The 11850-nt window shown below is 35.4% G+C and overlaps 1 protein-coding gene across 2 annotated transcripts in view; it reads right to left on the bottom strand.

The window, feature by feature from the left end:
- Positions 1-11850, bottom strand: part of LOC107711121 (carboxyl-terminal PDZ ligand of neuronal nitric oxide synthase protein-like) — a 133827-nt gene that overhangs the window by 44643 nt on the left and 77334 nt on the right. For both annotated transcript variants that reach the window (XM_016516071.1, XM_016516070.1), the window contains 2 exons: positions 7140-7248; positions 2841-2982 (listed from right to left, as the gene is read on the bottom strand). In XM_016516071.1, the coding sequence (XP_016371557.1) occupies positions 2841-2982; positions 7140-7248 (251 nt within the window). The remainder of the gene's footprint in view (positions 1-2840; positions 2983-7139; positions 7249-11850) is intronic.

Genomic DNA, 11850 nt, shown 5'->3' with positions numbered 1-11850 from the left:
AATAATGGGCATGTCAATCCTAAATTTAGGACTCCTAAATTTTTGCTCTAAGAGTATTTCACAGAGGGGTTTTAGCGCTAAAACTAGCTCCTAAATCTGTGAAACATTACAGGGCTCCAGACTGCGACCAAATGGTTGCATTTTGCGACTATTTTTTCTGCCAGTGCGAGTAAATTTTGTGAGCAGTCGCACTGGCGCGACCACCACATTGTTCAACTCGCATTGCCATTTCTGTTGCGTATGAGAAACATCACACGGCACACGAAACAAAAGCGTAACAAAATCCTGCTACTTGTTTGAGCTGCGCAGCACGGACCGTTTATCAGCTCGGACCGCGATGCAAACAAACTTGTCAGAACAGAACAGCTTTACTCGGGAACCAAATTTGATCTCGCGCCACTGTTACAGCACAGCGCTGCAAGATCCAGTGAGAAGTGTTTGAATTCACCGCACAATGAATAAGGTTGCTGCGAGATCCAGTGAGAATCATTCAAATTCTGCACAGAAATCTCTGTTATAAACCGCTCAAATGGCGCTGACGTAGAAAACCAGAAGCACTAACACTAACTATAACCAAAGCCAATAAAGGCAAGCCTGCAACCATTAGCCAAAAAAGCGTAACTGCTAATGCTAACGGAAAGGAGACCAGGCCTTTTTTTTTAATGGATGTCAATGGAGGAGAGGCTTTACTACACTAAATAAACAGCTTTTAAGAGGAAACGCCTTATCATTTAATAAATCGACAGCCTATCTGCTAATCTTCAACATGTTTTACACTAAACAATACTTTTGGGTTGAACTATTTTTAGAGTTTACCACGAAAAAAATTAGGGCTGCCCTCGACTAAGGATTTTTCTGGTTGACTAGTAGTCGTTCATTTTAAGCATTAGTCGACTAATCACACATTTATTCATAATAATCATTTAAATCATTATAATGAGCCTTTAATTGCCTTCAAAGCCTAATAAGTGCCCAAGCACACTCATAAAGCTTGCCACACTTGCGCAGAAGCTATGATTATGAATGTGTCGGGAAAAACAGTAAGGAGGCTGCATTAACATTTTAATAATTCATTGATAAACTGGTGCTTTCTTTGTTCTTGGTTTAAGAGATGAATCCGGCGACACTGACTCGTCATCTCCACAGTAGTGGATGCGCATACAAGTTTCATACAGATTACGTAATCTGAGAATATATATATATATTTATTTATTTTTATTTATTTTTTTCAGATTTTAATTCTTTCATTTGAAAGTAGACATTTCACTCTCTATAGATATATTTTTCATGTCCGTAAGGTAAAGATATACACGGAGTTTCGCGTCCAAGTTCACAGAGAACGAGACGGCAGAAAGCGCATCCTGTTTGCTTTCATTATTTCACAAAAGCGCGATTTGTTTTTATTGTGAGTGCACACAAATAAACTTAGAATCTTTACAGATTTGAAAGATGTATTACTCTTATCTGTATGAGCAAAAATGACCAGTATTTTAAGAGCAAGTGAGCGCACTGCCACTGTTCAGTTTCCACACTCCGCATAGACACTGAATAGCGCACATCTCTCTTGGTTAACATTAGATTGAGCGGCCATGTAAAGTTGCTAATACTTACATATTTCAGATGATAAGCCATATTTGAGGTCGATGAATGATAGGTGAGCGTTTGGATGTCCTGCCGGATGTACTGTATTACCACATAGACCAGCCGTTAACAATCTGTCCATCACAAACTTCGTGACTTCGCCTGTGGAATTTTTTGTATTTTTATTTTTCCCCGCGACTAAGCGACTAATAAAATGTTGGTCGACCAAGCCTCTTCTGGTCGACTAACGGTTAGTCGACTATTAGGGGGCAGCCCTAGTTTTTACATTGTATTTTTACTAAAAAAAATAACGGCATGTAACTACATCTGTAATTAGTTTCTATAACTATATTTATAATTACAGTGTTGACCCATCCCTTACAACTTAACCCAGCCTTAAACCTACCCATACTGTACCACCAAACCTGTCCTTAACCTTACCTGTATCCAACTCAACAGCAGGAAAAGTGTCTTGCAATACAATAAGAACACAATAAGTACATTGCACTTATTTTTTGATGCAGGTACATAGTAGTTAAGGCTACCTAATATAAAGTGGGACCAACATTTTTTTTTTAAACTTAATAAACATAGGCATATACTTATTTGTTGGCAGGTTTTGCAGCAATTTAAGCAGTTACGTGGTTGTTTGGCTCTGAAGTGTCAGCTCTCAGACCGGTTTGCTGTTTCCCTATGGAAAGGGGCTATTAAGGTCTCCCTGTCCTATCACTGGGACAGCAGTGGAAATGTTAAACATAGTGAGTCCCCATCCATGTGACACTGCAGCGTGTTGGTGCTAGGGAACCCTGTGCGGATTAGATGCAGCGCGTGGGTGAATGAGAGCTCATTTGCATTTGAAAAGAAAACCTGTCCAGAGGGAGTTGTGGGAGGATGATCAGCCTGAACCCCTGGCCCATGCACTATGAGATCTGCCCCTCAGACACAAGCAATCATAGGTGCTGTTCCATGCTGCCTATCAAAGCTCCCAGCTCACAAAGACTTCCTCTAATGCACTGCGCTGGATTGCACCAAAATACCTCGAACAACTGCATGGATTTTCCCTTTGCTAAATCAAAGTGTCAGGGATCAGCAAGAACATCACTCATCTGTAATCCTATCACACCAAGTTCAAGGGGCACAAACAGACAATCAATTAAAGGGAGTCTGAAGAATAAAAACCTGTTGTGAAAGATGACTAACACTGACTTCAAGTATGACAAAGAAGTGGAAAGAAAAGAGGATACAGTTCATTAAAGTACCCGTTACTCCAGAATCTGTGCATGTCTTGTCAGCGTCACCATCTTCCTGGCCATCAGCGTTTTGCTGGGTGTGTTGCAGGCTAAGTTTATGACAGACCTCAAAAGCCTGACCCACCGTCCGCACTATCCGCATGGCTTGGCTCTACAGAGAAATGAAAGAGAGCTTAGTATTATTAATGCACTGAAATCAAAAGTACCTGGTGGAAACAAAAATTCTGGAAGTCAAAAACTGAAAATGATAATATTTATCATACAGAATTAATAACAAAAGGACATTTATTCGAAAATAAAAGCGGGCGAGTGTGTACATTACACATCCTGGGCATGCATTTCTTCTGCATATTCTTTAAATCCAGCATAACACTATTTCCTTTCAAAATAAATCAATAAGCAAATGAATAAATAAAACAAGCAAATACATAAAAATGTATGCAAATAAATATGCAAATAAATACAGATGCAAATGCATAAGCAAATAACTAAGCAAAATAATTAATGAATGAGCAAATTAATAAATAAAGGATATCTATCTATTGACAGACAGACAGATATATATTGCATATATGCATGTATGTTACAGACAGACAGATGGACAGATTGTGTATATATAGAATACATAGTGTATATGCTACAGACAGACAGACAGTGTATAAGCAAATAATGAATAAATAAATAACTAAACATAAATGAATGAATGAATGAATGTGCAAATGAATAAATAAAGGATATATAGATAGACAGAGAGACAGACAGACAGATATAGTGTAAATATGGCATATATACAGTAGTGTCTATATTCTACAGACAGACGGTTTATAATGTATAATACAGACAGACAGGCGGACAGACAGACAGACAGACAGACAGACACAGACATGAAGTAAATAAAAAGACATGTTGCTGAAATAGTAAATATTCTACAGGTTTCAAGAGCAAAGCCCTGCATCTCAGTGGTGTGTGGATCTTTTTAGCAACTTAAAGTTATAGTCAAAATCTGACACTAACAGAGGTCATTAACAAGGCTCTGAAGTCTCAATTCAGTCAGGGAACAAAAACAAAGGGACTCAAACAAAAGAGAAATTCTTTGATATGACTCATACCTGTTCATTTGATTAATCATGGCAGCTTTTGATTCCCTTCCCACATTTTTAATTTCAGAAGGTATGCTGTTAGCCAGCAAATGTGGAAATCAGGAATGCAGCCAACCATGTAAGAAATCAAAAGACACTAGGAACTTCAAAGTTTAACAAAAATTTAAATCTGATATCAAAACTTAATAATGCTCTAAAGCTTTGAGTGTTAGATGTTTTTACATACCATAGTTTGCACAAAAGCAATGCAGTAACATCATATATAAAAGGTATGGAAAGAAATGTAATTGGAAACTGATGGAAATTTGTCAATTAACTTTCAGTTTTCCATAAAATAAGTCTCTAATCCGAGTGCCAATTTATGTAAATTGTTAGTTGTGACAATCCATTAAGTGTTAAAATATCATTCAAGCTGCATTTCAACACTGGATACAACCGTCGGTCTGCAGACTCCATAAGACACTGCACAAAAATGACCTATTTCACAAAATGCTGAAGATCAGTTATCAGTATTTTGATAGATGGCAAAAAATTAAATGACAACATTATTTCAGCTAAAATGTTTGAGTCTGTATACAGTAAAAGGTGAAATTATCATTGCAGATCTATTTGCAGTTTATTGAGAGCACACTTGAGCAGTTGATGTACAATTACCCAGAGCAGCTCTGAATTGCTCAGTCTGTAATGGACAGTGATGCCGGGGTGAAATGGGCCAGACGGAGCTTTCAACTCAAATGAGCGAGTCCTTTCTAAAGAATCTTTGTTAAATAAAGAATACTTTTTTTATGGATTGCCTTTCGCCACGGCCAAACATTGCACGGCTGTACAATCTATAGCTATTGACGAGCCACATTTTTTTAATGATGAGAGAAACATGGGTAATATTGAGTCCATGTGTCAGGCTTTCATAATAACTGTTCTCTATGCTACATAGTTTTAATATTGTGGCAATCTCATTACAGTGTGCTCATTTTGTATGCTATTTGCAATTTCAAATCTAAAGAAGAATGAGGCATGAAACAAAAAGTCAGATTATAGATGACTGGAAAGCTGTATTCAGATTAGTGTCTGCTGTGTCTCTTGCAGCCTTTCATGTGAAAGGCCTGCTCAGACTTACAAAAACAATACACTGACTAGTTTCAGTGGAAAAATATGATGTTGATTTGCATTTAGGTCTTAACTTTACTAATTTTCTGATGCATAAATCAGGTACAAGGCACACTTTAAAAATGTTCGTTAATTCAACATAAAAAAATAAAAATAAAAATGCTACCATAAAAACCTGTTAATTAATAAGTAACCATACCACATCTGTGGTAGTTTTTATTTTCTCAGCTGTGCAACAAAATCATTGTAAAAATTCATGGTGAAAACCGGTATATGGTTTAACAATGCATTATATGTCATTTTACAATTACACACTGTCATTGTTTTTTTTAATGGTAATTAATGGGTTTTCAATGTTTTTGAAAATATAAAAACAAACTACCATATAAATGTATGGCAAAAAATTGAAAAATAACATTCAGATGTCTCTTTGAAACACATTATGTATTAATATATTTTCTTTAAAATAATGCAAAAAACATTAACTTAATATTAGAAAAAGCCATAACACTTTACAGTAAGGTTCCATTTAAATAAATTAGTTAACATATACTAACTTTAAAAAAAATATTTCTAAAGGATTTATTAATCCAAGATAATGCTTATTCCAACATTTACTAATTCAATATTAAAAAAGTTGTATCTATTAATGTTATTCACCTGAGCTAACATGAACTAACAATGAACAATTGTATTTTTATTAACTAACGTTAACAAAGCTAAATCAATACTGTAACAATGTATTGCTCATTGTTAGTTAATGTTAGTCAATGCATTAAATATAGTTAAAAAATGGCACCTTATTTTATAGTCTTACCAAAAAATGTAACACAAAACACTAATACATCACTGACAAAAATAAAATTAGGAATAAACAAAACCGTTTAGTATCATGCGTATTACCCTGATGATGTTTTGTCTTGGTAGGAGTGACCCTATGCATCCACTTGTATTATTATGGTGATTATCAGTACATTTTAAGGTAAAACGAAGTTTCTGCCATCCTGTAATACTTGAAACATCGTCACTATTTTTACGGTGAATTTCTCAAGGAGCTGCCTTTTTTTTACTGTAAATTTAACAGGATTTTTTTTTTTTTTTTTACAGTGATTGAGAGAGAGAGAGGAAAACAACTACCGCAGATGATGTGGTGACTTAACCCTCTGGGGTCTGAGGGGGTTTTGGGGCCCTGGAGAAGTTTTGACATGCCCTAACATTTGTGCTTTTTTTCAGTTGCTTATAAACATATTAATGGCTAAAGTCTAATAACACTGTAATCAGCACAAACTGGGCTGCAGTCATACTGTATTTGTCCAATACAGTACCCATATGCCTATGCCTATTATATTTGACATCTTGTATTTTCACATACACTTCTTGTACAGTCTGTTCTCAAGTCCTTAGCACTCGGAGATCCTTCTGTATACAAACTCCTGTGATAATGTGATGTGATGTGTCATAGTGACAACTACTGCCTAGCATGAATTCCTCTCTATATTTATAGATTGTGTAGGCACCAGTTCTGGAGAGGAAAAAAATAATTATTTTCCCTCTGAAAAATCTTATTTTGATTCTCGTGACATTGTAGATTAATTGCCAATATTAAAAATAAATATTTAAACCAGTCAAGCAGAGAAAAACAGATTCAGATGTCAAAACCTTCTCAGAGGTGGTGGGCATCTTTAAGCAGTTATTTAGCTTTCATATTGGCCTCTGATTCAAATCCAGTGCAGAAGCATGAAAGGGATCAGAATTCGACAGCTTTAAGAACTAAAAGCATGCCCTGTCAGTATATCATCTACATGCACCGCTGCTGGATCATTGTACTGCTCTGCATGCTAGACTGACTGAGAAGAAAAATATAGCCATTCTGAAAAGTGCACTTCAGTTTCATGGCCAAGGGCTGCTGTTCCCTTTTTTTCTGATGTTTTTTTTTTTTAAACTATATGCCCTGAAGTAAAATGAAACAAGTGTACTGAAGAGGGAAAGAACTGTCAGTAGCCTTCATTCACTTGGTGCTTCAATGACAGGATTCTATTGTCCAAGGAAAACCATCAGCACTCAATGTCCTGACTAGAAGACGCGCTCAAGAGATGCCTACCTTTTTCTTTGATTTGAAGACGTTACATCGAAACACATTGCTCTGTCCATCTCTTGCTATGTAACTGAAGATCTTCAGATCTTGAGAGTCGTGTGATACGTAGAATATCCTGTAAAAAAAATTTAATTAACATGTGCAATACTGTCATGGACAGTAGATTCAGTTGGAGTAAAAAGGAGAAAAGTATTACAGGAACATTTCTGGTACCGTTAAAAGCTTTTATTCCTGCATCTGCGTAATTTTTCTTGTTATATTTTGGTCCAAACCACCACAGTGCACCCTTTTATCAGGAATCCGTTAATGCTGTGTTTAGAAATGACCTTTGGCTATGTATTTTTGTTGGGCATCTAAACAAAAACGGTGCATGAAGTGTAGCAAACAAAGCAACATGAGTCAATGAAGCACATTCAGTTCTATTGTGACTCTGTGTGAGTGCATTTACCCCAAAGCAAACAAGACTTGTAGCAAGGAACAAGTAATGCAGATCAGAGTGTAAAACACTAAAGCAAAAGATAAATAATTTACACCGTGCAAATCCAGATCAATTTCCTCCACAACAGAGTAGAGGATTTTCTTCAGATCTTCATAAAATGACAATGCAGCTGTCACAAGGCACTGAGGAAAATCCTGAGCAGAAACCTTGTTGAATAAGATGAATAAAATGCATCTATGTCAATTGCAACAACTTTCATCAGACCTCACAGAGAACCTTAAACTGCCAAAGAAATGATAGACAAATAGCTAGATTGCTAGACAACATGACACATTCCTTAAGAAAAAGCAAGCTGGTTTGGTGCGTGCAGGCTTGGCGGGGGTACTTTGTATTTTGCTATTCACTAAACCTTGACAGACAAAAAAAAGAAAAAAAAAAGAAAAGAAAAATTAGATTGTTTCAGTGGGTTTGTCAGAGAGTGAATAACTGGCAGCAGGAAGCAGAAATGCCTAAAACGGCATTCAAATCACCACACTACGGATATGAAAGAAACATAATAGTACCCAGAGACTCTTCATTCTCTCTAATTACAAAGAATCATTTGTGCAGTCATAACTACCGAACAATTAGAGCTGAGAATGTGACTTCTATGAAGCTGCAAAGTCATCACACAGATTGTAAGGTCATGTATCATACAATATCTGTAAAGCAGCTAGACAGATGTTGCATATGAAAACTTCTGTATATACAATACACTTCTTAAATGGACATGTGTGGTAATTTGAAACGTCTGATATTATAAATGATGAATTTTACTTTAATTAGCACAGTACCTTTAATCAAAACAAAACAATAAATGGAACACAACAAAATCAAACAAAAACTGATCATCAGGCTGAAATTTACATAGCCATGATATAACCAACAGCTCAACTGAATAGATGTGTTTCTAAAACTTGACGCTGCATCTTAAAAACATAATTCTCATTGAGAGGATAAAAATCACAGATGTGTGAGACAGTGTCCAAAAACACTCAGATGCGTGTGTGCGTGTACATAGTTCTGCAGATAGATCATCAGAAAGTGGAAAAACGGTCCCAATATAAAGAGCAAGTTTTTTTTCATTTTGCTTTTTTACTTAGTAAATGGAAAATGACATTGTTTTCATAGTGGATGATACCAGTTAAATTGACCCCGAACATAATATAGAATAGGAACGTGCAATATTGAAGAAAAATGCAATATGCGATACCTTGTTAAATAATGCGATATTCGATATGCCATACAATATCAATTTAAATTATATTTACAAATATTAAAAAACTGAAAATTATATAACCAACCACTGTGTATATGTTTCACATTCTTTCTTGGAATAGAAAGCATTACTACAACTTCTGAAAGTGACCAGCAGTGTTATAGCATTACATTAAAAGTGATGTCTCAAATCTGAAAATGTAATTTTAACATCAATGTAAACAAACAAAATAATGCCACTTATTTTATATCAGTGTAACGTTGTTTTCCGTTTATTATTTAAAGTACACTTTAATCGAACGAGCCGTTTTAGGTAGGTGTGGCTAACTCTTAACTTTTATAAAGAATATCTCTTTGGATTTGAGACTTTAGTCTTTGCAACTTTACAGATCTTCTTTATGCACCAAGAGGTTGTAACACTCTAAAGAGAAAGGAAAAAATGAAATCGCATCATATGACCCCTTTAATACCACAGCAAAATCTACTAGCCCAAGAAAGTTCAAACATGATTAAAGGCAAGTGAACAGTCAGTAAATAAGAACAAATACACAATGACAAGCACAGATAAATACAACATAACAGTTACAAATAAAACAAGGGCTAACAGTAGTATTCAGGTACAGAAAAGTAATAATTAAGGGTAATATACACTATAAGCACTATATTGCAGGGTCAAACAGAAAGAAATGGTAAGGCAAATGTATAATAGTAATTTAATCACCATCATTGATATCAGTATTTCCCAATTATCTGTGAATATATCAGCCATGATATACATCACACACCTCTAATTATCTGAGACATTAGAAATCAAATACTATATTGATCTCGCCACTGAAGAGCAAGAGCAGGTTGACCTTTTGTGATTAAGGCCTGACAGTGAGGAAATCTGTATCTAAAGCTCACAAACATTCCGGAGCTATTGTTGTATTAGCCTGGGAAATATTTGTTTACGATCACTACAGTCTTCATTTGGACCAGTGCAGACTTGATATGTATCCAACACTCAGACTACTCAGAATGTCAGCATGTTACATGTCAGAGCTTGCCGATAGAAGATTGCAGTGATGCTAAAGGGATCGAATACACACTGTAAGGAAGATGTACCTAAACACCAGTCCGCTCAGGGGTACATTCTGATACACAGTGCTGGACAGATGGGTGAAGAGAAAACCCACTCATTAATTGAATTTTCCTCGTTGCTGTTGACACTTCAGGGAGACATGCCACGTCAGTGATTTGCACAGATGACACATGCCGTTTAAGAGCTTTTTTCCCCCCGTCACTTTAATTCATCAAGTCTGAAAGCAAAATAAGGAGCTGAAATATCTGCTGAGTATATGTAATGCACACCACTCCGCCCATTATCATAGAAAGAGAGTGATTTTACTCCACAACCATGACATAGCCTTATTCAACGGGTTGCTCTGCTTGAGAAATGTCTGATTAAGAATATAATGAGCATATCTACTAGAAGGCAAAGTGCTGCTTTGCTCATTTCTGAGATATATAAGATGCCAATGACTAAGTAATGCTATTTCTATATTCTAAGCAAGCGTGCCCATTTAACACGAACAGAATAGGCTAAATTGATGATACATTAGCATTAAGATCTCAAAGCATTCATCTTTCATTCATCAAGCCTTTTAATTTCACTTTCAAATTGGCAGCAATTTGACAAAGCAATTGTTCGTTTGAGTTTTCCCTCTTTTCTTCACTTTCCTTCACTTTTAAATAGCTTAAAAGCACAGTGCGCATTTTACTTTCATTTTTGAATTAGCAGCAATTCGGCAAATTTCATTCAAGCAACAACAAAACACCACATCAAAGTCACTTGTATATAAAAGCCTATATATAAAATCATAGAACTTTTATTAACAAAACGAATAAAAATACACCACGCTATAGGCTATGCCTAAAATAAAATAACAAATAACGTACACAAATTTTAAATAGGTAGGCTATACAAAACTGAAAATAAGTAAACATTGTGGAACCAAATAAATAAGAAACTTAGAACGTTTATTAGCAAAACAAATAAGAAAGCTTGGAGGCAAGGCATGCACCTTGATGTCAAATAAAATAAATAAATTACACAAAGTTTAAAAATCAATTACAAATGCACAAATATGCTAATGAAAATACATGTTTATTGCAATTCTTCAACAGGGAGTTTTGTTTTACATATATTGTGTATATAGAGAAAAAAAAAATTGCCCCTTTAAACTTAAAATCTGTTTGTGCCACCTTTAGCAGCAAGAACTGCAAACAAACTTTTCTGATAACTACAGATCAGTCTTATTAAGGGTACACCTGATAATCTTGATTGTCCACCTGAATGATCTCAAACTTAAATTCTGAAAAATGTTTGGACATTTACAGTAAGTAACAGAAGTTGTCCCAGGAGGACTAAGAATCTGTACTATCAACAATCACAGTCCACCCCACCCCCCATTTTTTGCATATTCGTTCTTGCTCTTTGTATACTTTCTCTTTTATTATTACTCTGAAGCAATTGTGATAAATGTGTAGACGATTAGGATAACTGCATTTCTTGTGTTGAGTGTATGATTAACTGAATAGTTGTCAGTTTAGAGCCAGTCGAAAATACACCGTTCATTTGATAGAATGACAAATTACAGAGTTTGGTTTGTTGCGTTTGGCCAAATGGTACATAAATGTTTGTGATGTGTAAAATGTATTTTTATTGTTTTAAAGTATTGGTTGTCACAGACTGTAAGTACGTTTTCATATTTAAAGAAATTGCCACTGATGATTCAAAAGAGTTTTTATTTTTTATATTTAAAGTTTATATTTAGAGTTTTTTGAGCAGTGTAGAGTAGCGCTTGTTGTTTGTCATTTCTCCGATCACAAATGCAGACATGGTTTTATGTTTACAATGCAAAGCGTAAAAAGACATTATAAGTCATTATAATCCATAATTAAGTCCCCACTTGATGCAACAAATGCCTCGTTTATAATGGATTATAATGTTTTTGTCTCGTCACTCCGGCCGGGACA

Source organism: Sinocyclocheilus rhinocerous, unplaced genomic scaffold, assembly GCF_001515625.1.
Source record: "Sinocyclocheilus rhinocerous isolate Xijiao unplaced genomic scaffold, SAMN03320098_v1.1 scaffold85, whole genome shotgun sequence".
In the NCBI taxonomy this organism is placed as follows: domain Eukaryota; kingdom Metazoa; phylum Chordata; class Actinopteri; order Cypriniformes; family Cyprinidae; genus Sinocyclocheilus; species Sinocyclocheilus rhinocerous.
This window is presented reverse-complemented; position numbering and strand designations above follow the sequence as displayed.